The following is a 25,368-nucleotide window of genomic DNA, read 5'->3' on the forward strand; positions in this document are numbered from 1 at the left end:
AATCCCTAGATAGCCCTTTCTGAGCTTCAGCCCTGATTGACCCCTGACGGTTGTACCAAGGGGATTCTGCGGTCATGGAAGTGAAAGTGAAAAGCCCTGGCAGTGGCGGGAAGGTTTTCCTCTGCAATGGGAGTCCCTGAGGCATTTGTTGGGAAAGGGCCCGGGCGTTGTAGGCAGCCTGCTGGGGAAGGGTGTGAGGAAACAGCGAGAAATTTCCCTCCCTTCACCCTCAGCCACGGAGCAGTTCCCTGAAGGGGCAAGGCTGGGGATTATGGGTCAAAGGCCAGGTGGAATATCCGAGGGGTGGAAGTGGGTGGACCTCTTGTTCTCTTTTTGGCATCCCACTCTCTACTGCTCTCTTGCGTGGCCTCAGAAGTTGATCAGGTTGTCTATCCTTAATCTCCCATGTTGCAGCCAGACAGGAGGCCCGGGGGCGAGTGAAGTGAGCTCACTGGCCCCTCAGAGGCCCGTGCTGCAAAAGGAAGGATCAAAGGGTGAGCCTCCAGCGCCAAGCTAGTGGAGAGTTGCCCCACGTGCTGGAATTGCCCCACCAGGCATTAAGGGCGCAGCCTCCCTATTCCCTTCATCCTATGGAGGCTTCTTCCCAGGCCAGGTGTCCCTGGGGATAGAGAAAGAAGAAGGTAGTGGTGGTGGTGTCATCAGAGACATGGAGAGAAAGGAGGACCTGGGCTCCCAGTTTGGTTCATCCCGTGTTACGGAAACGCAAAGCCCGCTTTCCCTGGAGCCAGGGTTTTGTCTGTATGTGACTAGGAGTGGGGTCGTTGCTGGTGGCAGTAGGAATCAGGGAGGAGGGGAGCCGGATGGTTTCTTTTACTCAAAGTGGGGGCTGGGGGCTCGGTCTTGCGCTCCTCTCACGATGATTCTGGAGGGAGGACCCCAGAGTTGGCCCCCGGGTTTGTCAAGGTGTCAGTGCGAGACACTCAGGGCCTGAACATAGGAGAGTGTGCGCAGAAGAGACCTGGCCAAGACTGAGTGAGAGAGTGAGTGTGAATGAGCGATCCCTGGGGGTGGGTGCGCGCCCAGTCGCCCTTAGGGGAGCGGGCGGAGTGGGTGTGCGTGTATGTGTGCGCGCGCGCTTGTGAGACCCGCGGCCCGGGCTGCGCGTGAAGCACAGGGGCCACAGCCGTCTGGAGGGCGCGCCCGAGAAAGGGCGAGAGTGAGGGTGCCACGCGTGCCAGGGCGGGCGAGCGTGCCAGCGGGGAAGAAGGCGCGTGCCTGCAAGGGGCTAATGGGAGTGGGGGCTCACAGGCCTGAGCAGAGTTAAGCGTGCCCCGTGAACGGGCCGCGCGTGCCAAGCACGGGAGCGTGCTAAAGCGGGGACGCGCGGGGGCCGTGGCGGGGAGGGGGTCGTGGCGCGCGGCCGCGGAGGCGCGGGGAGACAAGGCGAGAGGGGGAGGGGAGCGAGGGCGCGCGCGGCCGAGCGGGCGCCCGCGGTCACATGGGCGAAGGAAGGAGGGAGGGAGCGCGCGAGGGAGGGAGGAGGATGGGGGGGTTAAAGCCGCGGAGCGCCGAGGAGCCGGTGCAGAGCGGGCGGCGGCGGCGGCAGCGGAGGCGGCGGCTCCAGCCGGCGCGGCGCGGGGTTCGGCGGTGGGATCCAGCAGCGGTGCTAGCTTCGCGCTCCTTGCCTTGCTCCCTGCCGGGGGCGGTCGAAGGGCGCGGCGCGGAGCCCCGGTGGCCCCAGGGCGCGGTGAGTACCCCGCGGCGGTCAGCGCGAAGCTGAACCCTCGAACCCTCAGGCGGGAAGACCAGCGGACCAGTGGCCCGGGTGCGCGCGGGAAGAGTGAGGGGACACGCGTGGGCCCGCTGCAGGGGGAGGCAGGAAAGTTCACGAGAAACTTTGCCCGCAAACTCGAGGGCGGGGGCGCAGGAGAAGCGGCCCCCAAGTCCGGGCGCGCCAGGGGTTGGGCGTGGTGGTCTTGAGGCTGGACAGTCGACTGGAGCGAGATGGTCAGGGCGGTTTTTCCTAGTGTCCCTGTTCTTCCTACCCCTCAGTCTCACGCTCTGGGTCTGGGAAAATTCCAGGGTTTGGGGGTGGGGGCAGCAGTGGCCCCCGCACACCCAAAGGCGGCTACTTTCTCGGGCAAAACCCTGGACTTCAAAGCGCCTGAGTGTGTGAACGGACGGCTGCGCGTCTGCCAGTGCTTGTGTGTCCCTGTGAATACGCGTGTGCGTGTGTGTATGTGTGTGTGTGTGAAAGAGAGGGGGGGCATAGAGAGAGGGACTGCCTGTGGTTTTCTCCTGAGTCCGCCTGGATGTATCTACATGCTGTGAGACTACCCCAGTGTGTCTCTTTGTAAGTCCTCTGGTTTGTGTGAGTCCGCCAGTGATGTGTCCCCAAGTGCCTCTTTGTGAGTCTGCCCGTGTGCCTCCTCCTGTGCGGCTCTATGTGAGCCTACCCGGGTGTCCCTATGTTGCTCAGAGTAGCATATCTCCCCGTGCGTGGGGGGCTGGGCCGCGGGGAGGTCACCAGCTCTCCTTCTCAGCTCCTCTCCTCTGCTCTCCTCTCGGCTTCGCTCCTCTCCCGAACCTCTGCTCCAGCGTCTAGCTCCTTCAGCTTGTTCGCTCGCTCTCTGGACCCCTCCCCCCTCCAGTAGCTTCAGGCGGGCAGGACTATTTCACGCCTTGTTGAAAATTCAGGATTTTCTTTCTCTTTCCGTCTAGTCTGTCTCTTTGAGAATTGTCTGTATGGCTGGCAGCTTGTCTGCAACACTGGGTGTGTGTCTGCATGCGGCTGTAGGAGTGTGTCTGTAACACTAGTTGTTTTGCCTTTGATACAGGATATATTTGTATCTGTGTTACTGGGGGTGTTTGTGTGGCTAATCGCTAAGATGGTGGGAGTCTGAAATGCTGGGTATGTTTGTGCATCCGTAATTGCTGTACATTCAGGGGTTCCGAAACACTGGGTGTGATGGCATGCTGTTGCATGCGTTGGGATGGGGCTTGAACAATTAAATATTCCTAGGGATGTAGGGCTGGCCAGGACTTGGGTGGAGGGCACTGTACCTCTCAAACTATGCCTCTGCCTCCAGTCTCACGACCCTTCACAAATCCGGTCTGTTCCTGGGGCTCTGGGCAGGATTGGTGAGATGGAGCTAAAGGTTCATTCTCTGATACTGATACTCCAAGTGGGACCCTGAGCCTACACAAACACTAGAAGTTTCAAGTTCACACTTGAAACCCTCTGGCTCTGGAACTCACACTCAGATTCACACTGGGAAATAAACTCATTCTGGGTCTTGGGCTTTACATTCACACTCATGTGGCCTCACATTCAGAATTACACCAGGACATTGAGACTCACACTCAGATTCACACTTATATTCTGGGGCTCATATCCAGATACATACTTTAGTCCTAGGGTTTACACTCCTTGGTCCTCTGTTCTCATACTTGGACTCACAGTGGGGCTGTATGCTCACACTTACCCAGACATTTCTATTCTTTAGCTCATAGATTTACATTGAAACCTAGAGCTAATGCTTAGAAGCTTACTGGGGTTCTAGGGCTCACACTCAGACTCACACTAAAACTTGGAAGCTTCTTTAAATTCACACTTAAATGCTGGAACTCAGAGTCACACTGAGACTAGGGCTCACACTCAGACTCACATAGGGAACCTAGGGCTCACATTTGAATTCAAGGACTAATATAGGACACTGCATTTCCTAGTCAGAGTCACAGTTTCATCTTGGCATTCACCCTCATATCTCCATGCTAGGATTCAGATTGAGACTCTGTAGGGACCCTATACCTCACACAGGTTCATATTAGGACCTTTGGGTTCACACTTAGATTCACATGGGAAGGCTGGGGGTCAGACTCTCATGGGTAACCTGTAGCTCACACTTAGACTCATACCAGGATCTGGGTGACTCCCTCAGACTCATATGAGATCCTGTGACTCACATTCAAATTCCCATTAGGATCCTGGAGCTCACGCTAGAACTCTTAATGTGTACACTCAAGATTCTCACTTCCATCCTGGAATCACTTAAGCTTATACTGGGCTCCTGATGTTCACAGTCAGTCAGTCTCACATTGGCATGGAGGAGCTCACGCTCAGTCTCAAAAAGGAAGTGTAGTACTCATTTGGACTCATATGGGACACTTAGCTCATACTTGAAAGGCTCTTAAGACTAAGGGCTCAGACTTACACTGACTTGTTTGGGAATCCTGGGACTCAAAGTTAGTACATTTCAATCCTGAAATTCACATTCTGACTCACTGGAGCTTATAGTCGGACATACCTAGAACTTGGGTTCACACTCAAACTCATACTTCCATTTGGGAGTTCACATTCAGACTGACATTAAACCCTGGCACTTACACTAAACTCCACTTCTGCTCAGGAGCTCACATTCAGACCCACACTAAGATTGTGGTGTTCACAATCCCAGTGGAGCTTAGGACTCAATAAAGCGTGCCCATGCTTTCTTTCCGTTTGTGGTGGTATTGGGACAATTGAGGTGAACAAAAGAGTCTGCTCCAAGACCAATCTCCTCCAAAGATGGGGAGGAGATGGGATGTATATTTGATTACCTCCCTCACTTGGGTTGTGGGCCGATGGAGGGGGTAATAATGGGAAACAGATCCAGTTGAACCTCCCTGCCTTGCCTTCTACAAGGAGACTAGGTTCTTGGCAGAAACTCCAAGTGGTTTGGTGGTTCAGAGGTAACATGAACCCTTAGAGCCCTCCACGTGCCATGCACATACCCCTTCTGTGGTAGAAAGAGCTAGGTGTGGGGAAATCAGATTCATGTCCTCTTAAGACATCTTCCCCACCCCATCCCGGTCATCCATGGGATGGGAGGGGTGTGAAGATTGACTGGGTGAGTTTGCCTCTGGCTCCAGGGACTGTTCCAGGGTGCTGAATTTATGATTCTAAAAGACCTGGTAGCCCCAAAACCTGTGATGAGAAGAAAGCTGGAGGAGGAGACTGGAATGGAATGCACCTTTTCTTCCTTCTCTTCTCTGCCCAGGCTGGAGAGGAGTAGGGCCATATTATGCTATGTCTCACAGTGTTTTTTGGAATGTCTGTTGAGTTGTTATGCTGGCTCCAGGACTTGCCCGTAGATCCCTACTCTACTCCTCAGAAAAGCAGTAACCCTGGGGAGTAGGGGCTAGGCTGCAACAAGCCCTGGAACTTCACCTATCTTAGAGATATAACCCTGGACTCCACTTGCCCTCCAGCTATGGAGACCAGTAGGTGGGGCCAACTGAGGCAGACTATCCTCTCATGGGGGCTCACACTATAGAGTGCTGGCCTGCAGCCCCCACCCCCACCCCAGGCTGAAATGGCTGAGCTTTAACTGCTCCATGTCCCTGAAGGGGACACATGCTCTCCAGTCCCCCTATGGGGGTGGGGGGCTTGGAGGCAAGGCGTCCTGCTCTCTGCCCCCCCATGGCGAGTTGAAGTGTAAATGAATCGGAAACATATGGAGTGGATTTTCTTTGAAATGCAGATGGGTTGGGGGGGACCATGTGTTCCTGGTTGGGGGGGGTCCCAGAGAGTAAGAAGGCTGAGAAGGGAGAGCTGACCCCTCCTCCAAGCCCACCATGGGGTGGGGAGTGGGGAGAACTCAGCTGTGTAAACTCCTGTGGCCCTGGGTGACCACACCCACAAGGGCTTCAGCTTCCTGTGGGGAGGGGCTGGGGAGGCAAGTGGTCCCTGTGGGTAGAGAGCCTGCGGTCATCATTCCCCTTTACTCTGCAGAGGGCAAAGGAAGCCCCCAAAGCAGAGCTGTGCTGGATTGGGGGGTCACCAAACCAGGAGCTCAGGGGCCAAGGGGTGGAAAGAGGAGCTAGAATAGATGTGGGGAAGGACAGACCTTGCTCCCAGAAGCCTAGTGCTACAGTAGGACAACCTGAAGGTAGACCATGGTGGTGACTTCTGGTCCGTGTAAGGGCCTGTCTGGAGTTTAGGAATAAATTGAAGAGTCCTCAATACTGCAAGAGGACAGATTTCTGCAGACCCACAGCAGTCAGTGTGCCCCACCATACTCTACCTATTCTTTCCCAGCCCAACACTCCACAGTGTAGCATAGTAGTTACCTGTGAGTTTGGTGGGACCCAGGTACTGGGTCTGCCTTGTTCACCACTGTACCCTGCACCTGAAACAGACCTGGTATGCAGTAGCAGGGCAGAGTTAAGTGAGCAATGTCCATCTTTTCCTCTTCCATCAGACCCTGTTCTCCTTGTGGCCAGGACTGTCACTGGCTGCCTGCACAGTGCTTGGCAGGGAGTAGGTTCTCCATAAAGGTGGAGAAATGAACACAAATTGAGATCCAGGGGGTCTGGGGTTTGTGACTTGAGACCCAAGACACCCTGTTGTACACCCCTTTGGGGCTCAAAGGAATCCTGACTGGTTTGCAGGCTAGACTATAGGAAGAACTTCCCTTCACTCAGGGAAGGAATACAAAGGCTTGGTAAGGGAAAGTGGGCAAGGCAATAACCCTGATTCTGTGGCAGAAGTTGGAGGTCACTCTGCCCTCTCCCCAGCTTCACAGGATGGTGGGAAAATCTTTATTCTCCTGAGGTTGTGAGTGTGACTCTCACTCTCTTTAGGTCTGGGTTTCTTGGAGTGTAGCCGAGGGAATGGATCGCATCTCTGGACCTCCAGGGCCGAGTCCTGAGGCTGTGTAGCTGCAGCGGGCAGCATGGATTTTCCACATTGGTTATTAATGTTTGAGAACACAGGGTTCATATCCTGAAAATACTTGGTCCTGCCCGAGCAGAAGAGTTGCTGGTGTGGGCCAGCATAGTAGTGGCTGCGTCTTGGTGGGACAGAGGCAGAGAGAGGCTCACAGCACTCACTCAGAGCCAGAGGCTGAGAATGTGAGGATGGGGAAGCCGAGACAAGCACAGGTGGGAGATGCACAGGAGACAGAGCCTTTGTTTTATACAGAGCAAAGATTTATAAGATCAGCAGTGCCAGTGAGTGAAATTATGGCAACATTCAGGGTTATCCATTGTTTTATATGGCAGAGAATTTCCTTCTTACAGAGTCTAGAGATATAGCCAATACCAGACATAAAAATCAAGTAGTCAGTAAGAACCCTTTCAAGTCTAGCCTCAGGATGTTCTAAATAAGTGTGTGGCAAAGAAAACAAACTCTATCCCAAGTGCCCTTTCCTAAGCCACTACCCCATGCCTACCTCCTCAGAGCCCTTCCTGCGAGCCTAAGTTCCAATGAGGGTCTTCAGACCCCTTTTGTATATCTCTACCTCACTTTTGACTCCCAGGCCTTTGTATAGTCCGTTGCCCCAGGAGAAGGGACTACACAGTGGTCCCTAAAAGGCAAGAGGAGCCCAGAGTCTGGGAGCTGATGCCATGTGACCTTGGCTCATGAGCTGACCTTTCTGGGCCCCTCCGTGAAATCTCAACGTGGGGTGGGGGTTGGGGGCTGGGCCCTGGCCCAGGCCTGGAAAGAGGGCGGTTTTGGAACACATCCAGGCCCCTGACGTCAATGACTCTCCAAATAATGGAATCAATATTGGGGGGGGGGCAAGCGTGAACCAGGCCCCAGCGATTAGAAACAGATCAGCATAAACCCGCAGCTGATTCTGATAGAGCTGCCTTGGAGCTCTAGGGTGGGAGGCCTGGAAGGAGGTGGACCTGGGAGGGGGGCTCAGGAATGGGGAGGTGGAGCCACTGGGTGTCCAGAGCTGGAGGGTACATAAGTGGGCGGAGATAGTAGCTGTCTGGGGTTGGAGGGATGGGGTGAGGGTCCCTTCCTGTGCCCAGCTCAGAGGATTCCAAGGCTAGTTGGTTTGTGGATGGAGACTTCCTTCAGCCAGTGAATGATAAGGAGTAGGCAATGGGAGTTCATCTCCCTGCATCTCAGACCCGGCCCCCTAGGCCATATTAGAGGTCACAGGTTATGTACAGGTAGTGGGAGAGGGTTCTTAATGAGACCTACATGAGATAACTTTTTGCTTGGAGCCAAAGGGCATTAATCTAAGATGGAGAGATGGGTATTCCCCCAGATGGGGAGTCTGGTCTCTTCTGTAGGCTCAGGTTCTCTCAGCCTACTAGAAAGCAGCAGGTGAGGATGGAGTGGGCTATGGGGTCTGCGGGGGGCTGGCCTGGAAGCAGCTGACAAAAAACAGGAAGAAGGGCTAGGGGAGCGGCTGTAATTACGGGGCATTTATTATTAATCAGATGAAATTGCTGGAAGCAGCTGGTGTAATGTGGGTAGTGATAAGACTCTGCATGCTTCTCCCAACATGCACACACATACCTGCCACACACAGCTGGAGCTTTGCTTGCTTTTACAGTTTTTTTCTCGTGAAGGTCAGATGGGTCTATAGGTGTTTCTCTGCGGATCAGTGCACTATGTTCTCATTGCAGCCTGTACCTTCTTCTATTCTGTTGTTTCCAACTGTCTGTCGTTGTTTGGCTTTGTCTCTGTCTTCCTTTCTGCATCCCTCACGTTAAGCCTGTGTCTTGTGTCTATCATCAGTCAGCCTGTCTCTAACATCTTGTTTGAGTTTCTGGTTCTCTCTTCCTGGTCAGTGGAGTCTGCATCTGTGTGCTGGATTAGATGACATGGAGTCCCTTTCTCGTGGTTATGTGTTTAGGCACCTAATCATACCTTTGACAGATACATCTGGGACCTTTTGGACTCTGAGGATTGTCTGGAATCTTGTAGAAGGTAAGGGGTCTGTTGAGTGGCTAGAATCCATAGAAAAACATCAGTGACTTTCAAGATACCCGAGTTCATCATCAGCCCCCTTACAAGCTACCGTAGTGTGACTTCAGGCTAGCTGCTTTTGTTCTCTGAACCTGTTTCCTCATCTGAAAAACGGAAACAAGGCTTACCTCCAAAGTTTGTTTTAATGATTCAGTACAAAACTGTAAGTTAGGTCTTATCATAATGCCTGGCTAATCAAGGAACTGCTCAGTTGGATGTAGCTCAGTTGGTAGAGCACTTGCCCAAATGTGAGGCCCTGGGTTCAGTCCCTAGTACTGCCAAAAATAAATAACAAAATTTCTACCCATTTTTGTTGTTATTGTGTGTGGGGTATGAGGGACTGAACCCAGGGGCGTTCTAACAATGAGCTGTATCCCCATCCCTTTTTATTTTGAGACAGAGTCTTACTGAGTGGTCCAGGCTGACCTGGAACTTGTGATCCTCCTGCCTCAGCCACCTGAGTAACTGGCATTACAAGTGTGTGCCACCATGCCTAGCTTTTACCTGTTGTTATTATTATTGGGGAAGGCACTGTTTAAGTGGGTGAGAGAGCTCCAGAGGCAAATTGGTATAACAGAAAGGCTTTGGAGTTAGATCTGGACTCAAATCTAGGCTATAGAACTGATCAACTCTGTGGTCTTGGGCAATTACTTAACCTCTCTGTTTTCTTAGCCGTCAAATGGGAAGAATAATAGAACTTACCTTGTGGAGAAGTCATGAGGACTTAAATGAGATGACGTAAATAAAGTGCCTAATATAGTTCCTGGCACAAAACAGATGTTCAATAAACTAGTGGTGATAAAGAAGAGGTTGTTATGACAGTGGGTGTTGATGCTATACCGGTGACCTTTGTCTGTGTGAGTGTGCATGTGAGAATGTGTGTGATGTGGAGACTGTGTCTGCAAACTATGTGGGGATTCTGGATTTTCTGGGGATGTGTATCTGCGAGTAGCGTCAGGCCACTGTCTTCTGACCTCCCTTGGTTCCTGTGGTTCAGAACTGAATTCAGCAAGTGGTGCTGATGTGAGTCCATACTACCCTAACTTTTCCTTTTTCAGACATTTGTCTGCTGCTCACCTTGGTCTCCCCTTCTCACAGTGTGGTTGTGAGTATGGAATGAGCTCTTGAGTTGAACTAAGACCTGTGACTTCTCTGTGACCTCTGATTTGTGCCCTTTGCCCTTCTAGAATCCAGACTTGTCACATCATCCCACCCCCTTGGTTTTGGAAGTCCTGGGAAGAGTGGTCTGGAGGAAGAAAAGGACATTGATGTGCTTGGAGTGTGGCTGGTGGTGAAGAGGTAGGTGCCGGGGGCCCAGGCAGGGCAGATCCATCTCAGGGCATCACCAGGTGCATTGAGGGTGTAGGTCTAGAGGACAGGGGTGAAGGACCTGAGACCCTTTTCTTCTGCTCCCCTATCCTTCTGCCTCCTGAAGTTTGGGGATCATCCTGTCTTGGGGCTTTTCTTGCCCCCATGATAGGCCCAGAGAAGGGAAGAGATTTATCCATGGTCACACAGGCAAGAGCAAAACCAGGTCAGGAAATTGAGTTGTACACTGAGAAGGGTTGAATCCCAGATGTGGGAATATGTTTCTGTTTCAGTGTCTTCAGTTTCCCTCTCTGCCCCAAAACATCTCTCTGGCTTGATTAGGGAGCAGCTGGGCTTGGAGGAGATAGAATGGCAGGTCGGAAGGTCCAGAATCTTTTGGGGCCAGCTGTGGGGCTGAGTCTGACTCTCCCTGCCTCTCATTCAGTTTAGGCAAGGCCCCTGGATTGGCAGCCCGGGGGTGGGGGCATCCAAGGAATTGAGGCAGTGGAGCGGAACGGAAGGGCCTATTGTCCAAAACCCGCCAGAGGCCCACAAAGGCCGGCTGGGCTTTTCATCTCAGCTCCCAAACAGACTGGCCATTTTCCCGGCCTGGGGGTGGGGGGCTGTAACCCTTCAGAACTAAGAGTGGGGTGTTATTGAGAGTGGAGTGGGGTACCCCAGGCTGACACATGGCCTTAAAAGGAACTTAGATGGAACCAGGGCCCATGAGAAGAGGGAAGAGGAGATTCCTCTACAGGGGCATAGAGTTAATCTTTCCACCCAGTAACTCAAGGACATGGGGTGAATTATGGACTAGGAAATGGATTTACAGAATGATAGATAATATTTTCGGGGGGCACACCTGGTAGGAGTTTGATGGCTTATTTATTAGGAAAGTGGGCTACTGAGCCTAGAGTGCATGTGATCCTCCCCTAAATTGGGACTACCTTAAGGAGACAGGAAAAGGGGCTCGAGAAGAGAGGGCTAGTGCTCAGGGGAGAGAATATGCTCTCTGCAGCAAGAGGGACTGAGGCCAGACAGCAGGAAGGACTTCCTGCCAGTGAACAGTAGCTCAGATGCCCTGACCCTGTCCCTGGGGATCTTAGAGGATCGTGGAGAGCAGGGGAGCTGGAGACACCCCAGGGGCTCAGGCTGAGGCAGCTTCTGTGGGGGCCAAGGAAGAGGCCCAGGAGGGAGGACTTGGCAGTTCTAGCCACCCTCCTCCAGCAGCACCTCCAGCATCACTTTAAAAACAGCTTTTTAATTTAACAAAGTGGATGAAAAACTGTTTTTGGAAATAAAAGATATCTGCTGTCTCCCAGGCTAGCACTTAGCCCTTGCAGAGAGAGCTTCTCTCTGGATTTCTTCCTGCTGCTGGTGCCTCCTTTCTTCTCTCCTTCTCTCTTTCTGTGTTTGTTTCTGCTGTACAGCCCTCCACCTTCCCTTTGGCCTCCCATCATCTCTTTCTCCATCTCAGCCTCCATAAGAGTCTCACCCTTAGTCTCTCTTCTCAGTTCTGTGCATCTCCTCTGTCTCTCCTCTCCCAGTCTCTCTCTTGTACGGCATCTCTCTCCCCTGGTCGTCTCTGTCTCCCAGCCTGTCTCAATCTCTGTCTCTCTCCACCCCCTCCTTCTCCCCTCCCAACCCCAGCTCTAAATGGGTCTATTTAAAACGCCCGATGCTGCCAAGTCAGAAAAGCGTCTCCTGATAAAGCGCATTAGGCGGAGGGAGGGAGGAGGGAGGAGGGAGTGGCGGGCGGATGGATTGATCCAAGCCCGTAACCCCATTAATCAGGCAGTGTGGATCCCCCTCCCTTCCCCGGCTTCAGCCCCTTCTGAGCTAAAAGCCCCTTAAATATTTATCACCCCTCCCCCATGGGGGCAAGGGGAGGGGTATGAGGCCCATAGTGTGAGCATCCCCAGCTGCCTGTGCCCCCCACCCTGTATATGTGCACGTGTGTGTGCATGCACATGTGTGAGTGTATGTATACATGTACGGGTGTGTATGCTGACAGGCCCAGGGTCCAGCTGCTGACTCGCCCCCAACCATTCCTTGGGCAGCTCCTGCAGACCTTAGGAATCTGGCCCTGCTCCTATCTCTCCTGAATGGGGGCTTGAGCTTAAACAAGCAAGAATAGGGAGATCCTGGGTTAATTGGCGGGGGGGGGGGGGGGGGGTCTTCATCTCTTCCCAGGTACAGAAAATAACTGGAGGACTTGGTGGAATGTGCACTATCATTCTCAGAGGGCAAGAGGGTGAGCTGGGGTTCCATTCCCAGATTCCACTAAACTCCCAGTGCAGGAAGTAACTTGTATGGGGCCCCATCTTCTTAAAGTGCACAAAGGTATCTTGAAAGGCTGACTGAAGTTCCCCCTTTCTCCTCAGAGGGCAGAAATATGACCTGCGGGTACTTTGGGAGCTTTCCATACCCTAAAAAAAAATGTGGGAAGGTGACCTGGGCCCAGGGCAGGGTGTCTCCATCACTCCCAAGAAGATAGGAAGGAGGCCGAGGGCCAGGACTGGCTTCTGCATCTCGCTGCTTGCTTGCTGATACCCCAGGCAGCAGAGGTCAGCCCTGAGACGGGCAGGCTGGGTTGGCCGGAGACACATCGTCCTGGGCGGGGGCAAGGAAGGCCCGGCCAAACCTGGGTGTGAGGAGGAGCCCGGGCGGGAGCCGAGGGTCCCTTCCCCTCCCCTCCCCCAGCATCAAGTGCCACATCTCCTCCTGACTCAGACAATTAGATTCAAAGGATGACCTCACTGCATGCCGTCCCTCACTCGCTCCCTCCGCTAGCTCGCTCGCTCGCTCGCGGCGCGCTCCTTCTTCCCCTCCTCCCGGCCCGCTTGCTCGCGGCTCGCCCGCGTAGCTCCCGGCCTGGCCGGTTGGCCCCTCGTCTGCCTGCCGGCCCGCCGGGGCTCTCCCGGGGCGGGGGGCCTGCTGTTGCCTCCCGGGCTGGCCGGGGCCCCAGCCCTGAGCCCCGGGGACCCGATGCCCGCGGGCGGCCGAGCGGACCCACGGAGCGCCGGAGGCATCGACGGGCGCCTGCGCGGGGACCCAGGTCAGTGGCCGCACGGCCCTGCGGCCGGAGGACTTGTCACCCCCGCCGCCGCTGCCGAGACGCCCCCGCCCGCGCCAGCCCGCCAGCCCGCCTCGGCGCTTCCCGCTCCTTTCTCGGCCCCCGCCCCCCGCGGCTGCTCGGCGCGCTCCCCCTGCCAAGCTGTCTCTCTTCTCTTCTCTTTCTCTCCCCCCAGCCCCCCTGCCTCTGCAGCCGGTGGGAGGGACTGGGACTTCCTGAGGTCCCAGGGATGGGGCCGGGGCCCATTGGCTGCAGTTGGACCAGGCCTCTGAGAGGGGAGGGGGCTCTGGCTGTGTCCAGCAGCCTGGGGGAGGGGACCATTGCCTGGGTGGGAGGGGGACTACTGAGAGAGAGGCCCAGGGTGTGGGGGTGACATCTAGACAGGGGATGAGCTCCTGATATCTTTCTTTTCTTACATCCTGTGGGCCTCTTGCCTAGTTTCATTTGATCCCCAAAGCCTGGCTTCATTTGTCTACACCTCCTAGCTAACTTTAGTCCCTACTGCCTGGTTTCATTTGGACCCCACAGCCTGTCTTCTTTTGGGCTCTGTTACCTGGTTTCCTTTCTGCTGCCTGGTTTCTTTTGTCCCTGCTGCTTGCTTTCCACAAAACCCTATCACCTGGCTTTATGGGATTTCCCCTGCCTGATTTCCTTAGGTCCTGTTGCTGTGCCTGGCTTCCATGGAGCCCTATCAGGCTCCTTTTAGGATGGGGGCGTCAGGGCCCCAGCTACACCTGGAGTGGCAAGTGGTAAGGATGTCAACAACACTGCCAATTGTTCCAGAGTTGGGGACTGGCCAACCAAGCCTGGATTCCATTCTGCCTGGACAGCGACTCAGCATCAGCTCCTGTGGTGGGGGTTTGGGCTACAGGATCCAAGGAGGCTTTGGGACTCATGTCCTCAATGATTAGTTAGGAAAGAGCCCATTCTGCCTACTTCTGGGCATCTCTCCCCATCTCTCTTTGGGCCTAAGAGTGATGACAGGGTTTTGGTGGAGCCAGGAGTCGTTGAGTTCAGGACCTCATCTCCTCCTCCTTCTCTGCCCCTTCTGCATTGAGGGCTGACATCTGGGTACCCTAGAGACAGTACAGGCACAGAGAGGTAACAGAGAAGCCTGGGATCACACAGCAGATAAGAGAGACTGAGAGCTGCTGCTGCTCTCATCTTGAAGAGGGGAAAGGTGGAGGAGGCAGCAAGGGCCTGGGGAGTGGGCTGATTCTGGGGTTTTCTGGCTCCTACCTCTACCCCTCTATTCTGGCCTGGATCTCCCTTTTTCCCTAATGCTGTTGAAAGCAGGGTTAGGAGTGGAAGGAGCTGCCAGGGGAATAATTATCTATTTCTTTGCCTTTTAAGGACCAACAAAGTTTTCCCTTTCTTTTCCATTCCTGCCTTAGGCTGCCCTGAACTTTATTTCTCTCCTTAAGCACAGCTAAGCAACCTGAGGTCCCATATGGTGTGACTGTTGAGTGTGTATCTGTGTTATTTACCATTGTGGGTGTGGGCTGCGAGGCTGAGGGTGACTGGGGGACTCTGAGTTTCTGGAGGTGCACAGTGGAGCCTATGTGGAAGGTCGACTATTCTGAGTGTGTGATGGTATCCATATGTGAGACCATGACTGTTTTGTGTGAGGGAGTCTGTGCGTGTATGTGTGACTGACTGTATGTGCGTGTGTATGCACACCAGCGTGCGTGAGGCTATGGCAGTGGGTGTCCATGTGGGAGGCCGTGATGTGTGGCCATTATGGTAGACTCTGAATGCCAGTGTCTGTGAGACGCTTCCTGGGTGTGTCTGTAAAGCTCTGGCTGTGTGTTTGTGGAAGTGTGTGAGTGTGTGTGTGTGTCGGGGCGGGGGGGGGGGAAGGCTCTGGGGCACTCTGCCCCAGAGTGGCAGTAAGAGCCCAAGTGTGCGCTCTTGGGGTAAAGTAAGCACTGGGTTCTGTGTGACCCTGAATTGCTGGTGTGTGTGTGTGTGTGTGTGTGTGAGCATGTGTGTGCGCATACTCATGCCTGTGTTTACCCATCAGGAACAGATTGCTCTGGCTTCCCCACTGTGAAGGAGGGGAGAAAGGGGGAGGAAGGATGGCTTGCTCTTGCCCAGCAGACCAGAAGGTTTCTCAGAAGGAGCATGCACAGTACACATGCATGTTAGGGGGGCAGAAAGAACAGATCACTGTTCCATAAAAAAACAGTCCAATCTTCTGTCTCCCCCAACCCCCACTCAACTCCTGCTCTGTCAGAAAGACCATCTTCAGTTCTTAGTGTTACAAACCCATGCTTCGCTTGCATTGCTGCCCCATCCCTTGGTGGGGTGTGTGTGTGAGTGTGTGTGTACAGGCTTACATGCGTGGGCTTCTGTGTATATTTTCAAGGGTATATTGGTACCACAGCAGTGATGGAGTCAGGGTGTGGTATGGTAGGAGATGCTGAGACAAATTGAATCTTTGAACCACACTCCAAATCTGGAAAGCCATGTTGTCCATTTTTCTGTCTCCATGAAGGACCATGTCTTCATGGAGCCCACCTCTTGACCACCCCCTACCTGCTGTGGACCCTTTCTTGTGCCCCTACCAGCTAAGGGAAGTCTCATTCAATACTGTTTCCCTGTCCACCCCCACCCTTCATGGAGTCCTTCCAGCTAATTTCCTGATGTAGCATTCTGTCCCTACAAGAGGATCACTTAACCTGACTGGTGTGAGGTCCTTCCTGGGTGGAAGGGTCCTCCTGATTATTCTGGAAGCCAGAAGAGACTCTGAACTAGTGTTGGACGATAGAGGATTTGACATTTAGGCCTCGAGTTCTATGAAGCTGCTCAGAGCCCATGTGCCCAAAGGGAGGATATGAATGTGCCCCTTCCAACGTCCCTATTCAAGAGGTCGGGGTCTGGACCAGATGACTTCTGAGGGAGATAATCTGGATCTTCTGCATCTAGAGTGGTGCTTAAGCACATTATGTGTATGGATCACCACAGCTTGCAGGGCCCCAACTGGGCCTTTTCATGTAGACACAGGCTGGTGGGACAGATTCCCATCTTCCCAGGACACCTCCCGAGCTGCCCAGCCAGGCCCATCATGGGAAGGCCTTGCCTACCCCCCCACCACAAAAAAAAAAAACCCGTCCGCACACACGTGCAGCAGGGCACGCACATGCACATGTTGATCTCAGGGTCCCCACGGTGCAAGAGGCTGGGGGTGGGGGGTTTGAGCACTCAGAGTCCAGGCTGCTGCCAAAATCCATCGGAATCTTGTCCCCCCCCCAGGCCCCCATCTCCGGCTGTGGAGGTCACAACAGCAGGTGCGGATACCCCCCCCAACTCACTCACATTGGGCCGCCTCCTTTTCCACAACCTCGGCCAGCGCTGGAGCTGGGGGACTGCTCCCCCTGCCTCCCTCCTGGCCCCCCTCCCACTGGTGCTCAGTTTGTCCTACCCTCTTCTGAGTAGTAGGAGGGGGCCTGTGCTTCCATGGGGTCCTTTCCCCTGAGCACTAGGACTTGCCTCTGGAGTAGGTGGGGAGGTGGTAGTCCCAGAGGAGTAAAGGAGAAGCCAAACCCAGCCATAGCTTCTGGGACCTATACCACTTGGGGCACCAAGAGCTGAGAGGAGGAGCAGGTCTGGATTTAGAGAGGAAGGAAAAGGGATAGAGCCAGAGACAAGAGACTCCAAGAAACAGAAGGAAGAGACACCATAGGGAGTGGGAGCCAGCCCATGGCCAGCCAGCTCCAGCCCAGGAGCTGGCCCCTGACCTGGGCCCACCCGCTCCCTGGTGGGGGGCCTACTGGGCCAGCTGCCAGGGGCCAGGCCTCCCTCCTTGGCCTGGTCTACCCATTGCCCCCCCCCCCCAGCTTCTGGACGGTGCAGGCCTCTGCCCCCGCCCCCACCGCCCACGCTGTCCAGGCTGCCTAGGCCTGGTGGGATCTGGGGGCCTCCCGGCCTCGGCCCCTCCTCCCCTTCTCTGAGCTTCCTGCCCACTCTGACTGTCTCTCCAGACTCCCCCTCAGCCAGGCCAGTGCTATTTCTCCCTACCCATCCTGTTCTTGCCCCCATCTCCACCCCTACCCTGCTTCTCATTTTATTTCTAGTGTATGTGTCTCTCTCTCTTGCTCAAACCTAATTCCTCTGAAGAGCTAAAACCTTCAGAGTTCCTACAGTGTTTGGATCAGTTGGTCTCCAATGTGCCCTATGTTCTTGCCTCATTCCCAGAGGTAGGCTCCTAGGGCCATTCTGTGGAGAGGGGAAGATGAGGCCCCAGGTCCAGGGGTGCCCTTTCTGCACTCACACCATGAGATCTTGAGCCTGGGGCTGCCAAGTGGGGACTAGAAGCTGTTAAGAATCACCTTGGTCCTGTACTGGGCCTGATACCCTCCATCAGATGAATGTGCCTGACCCACCCCATCCTCAGCCATAGTGGGGAGTCTGAGTTGGTGGTCTTCAGATCTCAATTTCCCACTTTGGTAACCTTGCTTTGAGGACACTGCTTGAGGCCTCTGCTCATTCCAGGCCAGGTGGAGTCTACTTGACTCTCATGCCAGCCTCCCCACACCCCCTGCTTCAGCTCAGAACACACGACTGTGGATCGATACTCACACGCAGTTAAAGCCGAGACCCAGTCAATGGTGCTCAAAACCCCCCAGCCCTGACCTGATTGTGGCAGGAATTCCTCAGGGTTGACTGGTCTTCAGTAACCCAAACTGCTGGCTGTAATTCTGCACAAATAAATAGAGACTTTCCAAAACTCACTGTTCCCTCCCTCAGGTTCTGTCTTCAGTTGGGCAAGAGGAAGCAGGGCACAGAGCAACTGGGACATTACTGATAAGAGGGGTCTTGGGTCCTGGATCCTAAGCCAGACTTGAAAACTAGGTAGAAGTCCCTGATCTCCAGCCTGTTGCTATGTCTGTCAATGTTACTTACGGTGACTCAACCTCCACAGGTGTCAGTATTACTGTGGACTGGTATCATCCCTGTGTCACTATGTTGATGTCATCATGAGTGTTACTGTATGTGTTTGTAAGTCTCATTGCATCTTTGATTCTGAGGTTACTGCCCTGGGGCTGGCTGTCAGTCTCAACAGGTGTCATTCCCCTGTTGGTGTTACTGTGTGTGACTGTATTCACTGCTTCATTATCATCAAGATGACTGTCAACACCCCTGTGTGTTACTGTCAGTAGTGCTGTTGTATCATTTTCACTGGGTGTTATCACTGTGTGATGGTGTTTTTGTGTCACAGTAGGATAGTGGCAGAAGTTAGAGCCTTGGGGATTTGTCTTATGTATCACCTCTGTGTGTAACAGTGACACTGGGGTTTCAGTTTCATGTCAGGAGAAGTGCTAGAACCCTTGGGCTGCTAGGCACTGGTCTCCTTCCTTCCTTCCTTCCTTCCTTCCTTTCTATTTTTTTTTCACTCTACCAACTGAGCCAGACACAAGCAGACATACTGCCCCTGGTCTCCTTTCTTGCTAGTGCCCTCTGTTCCTTCCTCATTCTTGGGATGTCCTCTTCAGGGGGCCTACTGGGAGCCCTTGTCTAGGGCTCTTTGGCATTTATCATCCAGACTATCCAGAGTCATAGGGTGTGGACTTGGGAAAATGCTCTTTGCCCTGGGATGAGAGCCTGAGGTGAGCCAGAGCAGAGTGGTGGTGTGTTCTGGATGCTTCTAGCCTCAGCCTTCCCACCTGGAGAGTGGGTCTAGTTGGGACTCTGAGGAAAGAGGAAGGGAAACTGATTTGGGGCTTTCTGAGTCAGCAGGGGCAGGGACAGGGATAGAGTTTCAGTCCACCTTTGTCTCCTGGGGCCTGGGCTTCTGGATCCGCAGTGGGAATCTCTCCATCCTCTGGAGAGCCTTGCTCTTACTTCACACCAGTTCTTACTACTACTGATACCTCGTCTTTCTCACTAGAAGAGCTGGGTGAGCTTCCTCAGATGCTCTAGGGTGGGCTCCCAGGCCCTCTGGATCTCTCTCTCCCTCACCCTGAAATCTGCTGTCTCCCCTGCATCCCTTCTATTTCTATCTCTGTCTCCTTGCCCCGCTGAGTCTCCAGTCAGTGCTCTGCATTTCTCCCTGCTTCTCCATTTCCCCTCCCCAGTCTCTCCTTTTTCTGGGTGCCCAGACCCTGCAGTGTCTGTCTGTACCCCACCCCCACTCTCTGCAGTGCTAGCGCTCTCTCAGCAGCGCCCGTCTCCCGTGGCTGCAGCCCCGTTGGCCCAGGGCCCGGCCCTTACAGTAACTCATTGGGCTGATGGAGGCGACTTTGATGAAGAAGCCACCCCTCCCCCTGCGGGGGCCTGAGCATTTGTGTGTGTGCACACGCTCATGGGGTATGTGCTTGTGTGCTTGCCTGGCCATCTCCCCCTCTCCAACCTGACTGGGACCCGGAAGGAACTGGGAGCAGAGGCCATCCCTCCCTCTTCTCTCTCTGGCACTCCCATCCTATGATCCAGCCTTGCTCCTCTCTGCCTTCTTGTCTTCCTGCCCTGGCTCCTCTCTCGTGGGTGGGCAGTGGACCTGGCAGTGAGGTGGAGGATCTTCCTGGCTGTGAGGGGAGAGGCACGGACAGATGGTGGAAGTGGAGGGGGAGGGTCTGAGAGCTCCTGGCAAGGGCTGAAGTGGGGAGCCAGGTAGACCTTCAGTGTGTCTGTTTCTCCAGAACCAGCTCTGGATTCAGTCCTGGGTTTGTTTGCTAGTTTGCTGGCTGCGTAACTTTGCCTTAACCTCCTAGACCTGGGGAACAGTTGAAGATGGGGAGGGGCTGAGGGTTTAGAGAAGACAGGGCAAGTGGTAGCTAAGGCTCCAGGAGTCTCTGATGTGGGAAGGGTGGCTGAGGCCACATGGGGCAGAGAAAGGAGCTCTGCCAGGGCGGCGCAGTCAGAGCACCTGTAGCTATGGCCAGTAGGATAAGGGTGTTCAGAGGAGAGGGAACACCTGGGCAGGGAGGAGCCATCTCCCATAAAGGAGCCCTAGGAGTCAGATTCAGCCCCATATGCTACAGGCTGAGACCCACCTTTGGCTTCTACTATAGCCATGTCTGCATTGTCTCTAGCTTTGTCTCTGGAACTTTCTCTGGGTAAATTTGGCAGTATGTCTGTCCGTTTCTCTGGCTGTGTGTCTGACTGTTTCTCTGGCAATATCTCTAATGGTGTCTCTGGCTGTGTCCCTGGGAGGGTGTCTGTGTGTCTGATGGTGTCTTTGGCAGTCTTTTTAGTGGTGTAGATACTTCCTGACTGAGCATCTGGCTGTGGCTCTGGTTTTTCCTCTAGCTGTTTGTCTGGGTGTACGCCTGTTTGTGTCTATCAGTTTCTCTGGTGTTTCTCTGCTTGTGTGTCAGACAGTTTCCCTGGCACTGTTTCTGACAGTGTCTCTAGTTCTCTGGCTGATGAGTTCTCTGCCTGTGCTCCTTGCTCTTCCTCTGGCAGTATGTCTGCTTGTGTCTGGCTAAATCTTTCACAGCGTTTGTGGCAGTTCCTTTGGTCATGTTGGCTATTCTTTGGCCATTTCTTTGGTCCCTGTTGGCTATTCTTAGACCATTCATCAGCTGTTACCTGATTTTATTTGCCTTTGTCTGATGGTCCCCCTTAATAGTTTCTAACTCCCACTGTGTGTATAACTATTTCTTTGGGGCTCTCTCTGGTTGTTTGGGCTGTCTCTAGCCAGTGACTTTGTTGTGAGGTTGACTTTATTTCTGACAGTGGCCTAATTGGGTGTTGGTAGTGTCCCTCAGTATCTTTCTCTGGCTTCTCAATGGTTGACAAACTGAAGGAGAGATTGTCACAGTTGGGTTCTGTTCTGCAGGAAATAGTCATTTCCCTGCCCTCTTGTGTGAGTGTGTGTGCAGGGGAGGTGGGAGCAGTTGTACTCAACCTAAGAAGCAGGATACTGGGTAGAGGCTACTGGATACTCCCTGGCTTCTGGGGACATGTCCTGAGTGTACTTTTTATACCCACATGGATGTGTGTAGACACTGATGCTCATCCACTGGGCTAGGATTCCCAGGCTCATGAAGGTACATGACTGGAGTAAAGGATGACCTGGGTCCCTGACAAGGACTTATATATGAAAATTCCCCATTCATATATTCATATTTCTCTCCCTCCCTCTCTCTTTCCCTCCCTCCCTCTCTTCGCTTTCCTTCCCTCCCTCCCTGTGGTCCTGGAGAATCCAGGGCCTCCTTCATGGTAGGCAAACCTTCTACCACTGAGCCGTGTCCCTAGTCCCCCTGATTTTCTCGTGGTCTTTGGTATATAATAAAGCACAAGCCACATCTGAGCTGACTCATGTACCGTTGCCCTTTCTGGTACCCCAGAGCCTAGTGGCCAGGCTTATGGCAGAATGGACAGGGACCAATGACAGATCCAAGAGGCTCTGAACATACAGTTTCAGGCTTTTCCCTGCCCCACTCCAGATGCACAGCCAGGGCAGCCAGGGCCTTCCATTCAAATCAATTTGAAGAAGTGTAGCCCTGGAATTAAGTTAAAACATTATCCCTTCAGTTTGTGATGTTTATAGCTAATTAGCCAACCTCACCAGTAAAGTTATATATTTTTTTAGAAAAATGGTCCTGGAACTACCAATGTTCTATAACTCATTTGAAGTCAACTACAGTCTGCAGCCAGCATTCTTATTGAACAACAAACCACTGTAGGTTGCCACCTACCATCTTAGCAAACCTTTGCCTGCAGACGCCAGTAATGTTGCTTTCCATTGTTTGAAAGAAGATCCTGAACCCCATTAAGAAGGCATATGGGGGCTGGGGATGTGGCTTAAGCGGTAGCGTGCTTGCCTGGCATGCGTGCGGCCCGGGTTCGATCCTCAGCACCACATACAAAACAAAGATGTTGTATCCGCCGAAAACTAAAAAATAAATATTAAAAAAATTCTCTCTCTCTCTTAAAAAAAAAAAAAAAAAAAAAAAAAAAAAAAAAAGAAGGCATATGGGGTCAAGGTGCTCTGGCCGTAAGGCTGGGGTTTCCCAGTCCTGCCTGAGAACAGGGGAGCTCCTCAGGAGATTCCTGCCTGGGCTGATGCTGCCCCCTGCCCCCCCCCCCCCTGTTTCTCCCAACAGATGGCTGCTCCTGTCCCATGGGCCTGCTGTGCTGTGCTTGCTGCCGCTGCTGCCGTTGTCTACACCCAAAGACACAGTCCACAGGGTGAGTGCTCAGGGGAGCTGCCTATTGACCTTCTCCCAGAGCTGCATATAAATCCTTGTTGGCACAGTTACCTACTGACACCACCCAGGAGTCTCTCTCTCTCTCTCTCTCTCTCTCTCTCTCTCTCTCTCATATGCGTGCGCGCGCGCACACACACACACACACACACACACAGGCATTGTCATGCATGAGCACCCAGAAGTACGTGTAATTGTGTGGCATTGAAACACAGCGGGACCCACTGATGTCTCAGACATAACTCTTCTCATTCACACACATGTTGACTGTGTCTCTGGCTCGAAATGATCTATGTCTCTCCCACTAGGGAGGGCATAGGATACGTGCATGTGAAATAGGAGTTGGGAGTGGGGCTAGGAGCTGGGTCCTTGTACGTTGTTGGGTAAAATGGGATCTCCTTCAGGAGATTTGTGGAGGTACAATTGAGGACACCAATAGGAAACAGTGGGTAAGACTGCTGGTCACTTTCTACCCTCAACTTTATCCTAGAAGGAAGATGGGGACCAAGGTGGTGGGACGGGCAGGGGAATAGATGGGAGAGGGCTGGTGCACTAAGGAAGACCAGTCAGTCAGCTGGAATGATTGGAGGAGGGAGGGACTGCTCATTGGCTGCTTCCCATTTGTCAAGTAAGAGCCCAGTCCTGCCCCCAGTCCACAGGACAGAGAGCTGTACCCTGCTAGGGAAACAAAATGCTCACTTGACCATCGGCCCTTGTATTGCATTTGAGGCAGCACCTCAAGCGGCCAATCATTACAAGGCCTGAACTTGAAACTTTCCTTGAATGAGGCTCCCTAATCTCCCCAGTAGGTTTGGTCCTGTCTCCTCCACCTTGGCTGGGTTGGGTGGAGGCATGGAGGATGGGTATATCTCTAGGGCCCAGGCTTGGAGCAGACCCTGATGACTGAGCTCTGCTACCCTCAAGGCTATGGGTTCAGGAGAAGGGTTGTGGGTCAAGACTTCTGTGGCTTCTTATAATATCAACACAGAGACCCAGAGAGAGCCTGGCTGGCCCCAGGGCTGCTACCTGGCCCTACACAGGGCCTGCAGTGGTCTCTTCCTGAGTGTAAAGACAGGTCCCCACATAACCAAGGCCCTGGCACAAGGCCACATTTCTGAGAGTGTGTGAGACCATTTTCTTGCGTGAATGAGAGCATGTCCCTGTTTGGCTGTTCTTTTCTCTCTACCCTTGTGGGCTATGTCCTATGTGTGACATTGTCTATGTGTCTGTACCCTTTAGGGGCTGTATCCTTATGTTTGAGACTATACCCCATGTGTGACAGATAGTATCTGTTTCTCTTGGTGTGTTTGTGTCCCTGTTATATGTCTCCCTGTGTGGGGGACCCTGTCCCCATGTAACTGTGCCTCTGGGTGATGATGCCCTTCATGTGCATGCCTGTGATCTTGTACCATGTATTACTATCACTGAAATGGGACACTGTCCCTGTATGACTGAACCCATGTGTGACTGTAACCATGTGGATAATTGTCCTGTGTGAGTTGCTTCTCTGTGGGTGACCATCCTCATCCTGTGTGTGTGGCAGTGTGAAGTTGCTTAGGACGCCCAGGGGGACTGTTTCCGGCATGTGTTCCCCATGTGAGCCTGTGTGCACAGGTGTGAGGGAGCCGTCAGTTCTGTCCTCTGTGTTCTCCATGTCCATGACCTCATCCTGTCTCTGTCTCTCATCCTGGCTTCTAACAACCTTTTCACAGCTGATTCCTTTGGAGCATTTGTCACTGCGTCAGGGCCAAGAACCCCATCCTCCCCCTGCTGCTTGATTTAATTTCTGAAATGGACAACACATCAGTAGGGGCGGGAGGAGAGCTGTTCAGAGACAAAGGGTTAACTCCTTGCCATCTCTGGAGCTGATGCATGGCTGTTTGTGTTGCCGTTGTGTTACTGTAGCAGTCGTGACACTGTGATTGTCATGCCATGTTGCTTCCTCCACCTCTGCACGGTGGCCTGTGGTCGTCTTCTGTCATTGAGTTGTGTTTTCGGTCCCGTCCTGCCCTTCCACCCTTGGTTTGTCATTGTTGTCAAGTTGTGTCTCCATTTCTTTTATCAGGCAGATAAGGTGTGATGGGGAGGTGCCATCTCATGGACATTGTGTCTGTTGTGTTGTTGAGTCACTGTTTCCCTATCTCGTGATTATACCTGCACCCCTCCTGCCAAACTAAAACTCCTTACTGGGTCCTCATTAGTTCTGAGCTGCTGTTGATCGGTGTTAATGTGTTGCCGCTGGGACCATGATGGCCACACGCCCTCCCCAACGGTCAGTTTTCAACCTCCTCCTCAGGCAGCTGGATGCAAAGTCTCTGCTTGGGGGGGGTGGGGGCGTACAGAGAGAGGGGCTTGGCATGTTTCCTGGAAGCTCCAGGTTTTTGGAAGGGAGGCTGGAAGGGGGCTCAGTGGCCGAAGCTGGTGGATTGGGGGGGGTACTTGATGGTCTGAGTCTTGGACACTGGGCCTCTGGTCAGGGGGAGGACCCCATTCAGTCTCTGGTCCAGCCTCACAGCTGTGGCCTCCAAGGCCCCCAGCCACCGCCCTTCCGCCCCTTCATCCTCTGTTAGACTGGTCCCAGGCCCCACAGACTAGTGGTCAGGGCTGGCTGGGTTTCCTGCTTCCTTCTCCTCTGACAGGGACAGAGAGGCTCAGAGAGGGGCAAGACAGAGACAAGTAGTGAGGGAAAGAGACCAGGAGACACAGAGAGACAGCGAACAGGGACAGATGTTCCACCACCAGGAAACTGTCCTGGGGAGGGGGCTGTAATCAGTGGGTGGGGCTGCTGGCAGGCCCAGGGGGATCCCTGTAGCCCCCCTCTCCTGCAGTCCTGGTGGTGTTAACAAGTCTAATTAAGAGGCCACTGGCCCAACTTAATTGGCTCGTTAACAGGAATTGCCTCTGAAAATCCCCAAACTCAGCAGGGTGGCTCTCTGGAGGGAGATGTGAACTAGTGTTAACGAGGGATCCTGCAGCCCCCTGCTGCCCCCTTTCCTCTTCCCACCCTCATTCAACAGATCAGGCTGGGGAGAGGGAAGCATCTGCCCTTCCAGACTTTGGGGGGGGCGTATGAAGAATGTGGGGTGGGGATGTCCTAATATTCCCATACGATCCCACTG

At 53.6% G+C, this 25,368-nt stretch overlaps 1 protein-coding gene across 3 annotated transcripts in view; it reads left to right on the plus strand.

The window, feature by feature from the left end:
• The first annotated feature begins 1,560 nt into the window (after positions 1–1,560).
• Positions 1,561–25,368, plus strand: part of Cntfr (ciliary neurotrophic factor receptor) — a 38,025-nt gene continuing 14,217 nt past the window's right edge. The window contains exons 1-3 of one of the 3 annotated variants that reach the window (XM_046457485.2): positions 1,561–1,708; positions 9,901–10,012; positions 22,148–22,232. In XM_046457485.2, the coding sequence (XP_046313441.1) occupies positions 22,148–22,232 (85 nt within the window). In that variant the 5' untranslated portion in view covers positions 1,561–1,708; positions 9,901–10,012. Of the gene's footprint in view, positions 1,709–9,900; positions 10,013–13,059; positions 13,080–13,826; positions 13,847–22,147; positions 22,233–25,368 lie in introns of those variants that run through there. The other 2 variants (XM_058578093.1, XM_046457484.2) reach the window with 2 other exon arrangements.

Source organism: Marmota monax, unplaced genomic scaffold (assembly GCF_021218885.2).
Source record: "Marmota monax isolate L192 unplaced genomic scaffold, Marmota_monax_Labrador192_F-V1.1 WCK01_AAM20220418_F8-fsc00069, whole genome shotgun sequence".
In the NCBI taxonomy this organism is placed as follows: domain Eukaryota; kingdom Metazoa; phylum Chordata; class Mammalia; order Rodentia; family Sciuridae; genus Marmota; species Marmota monax.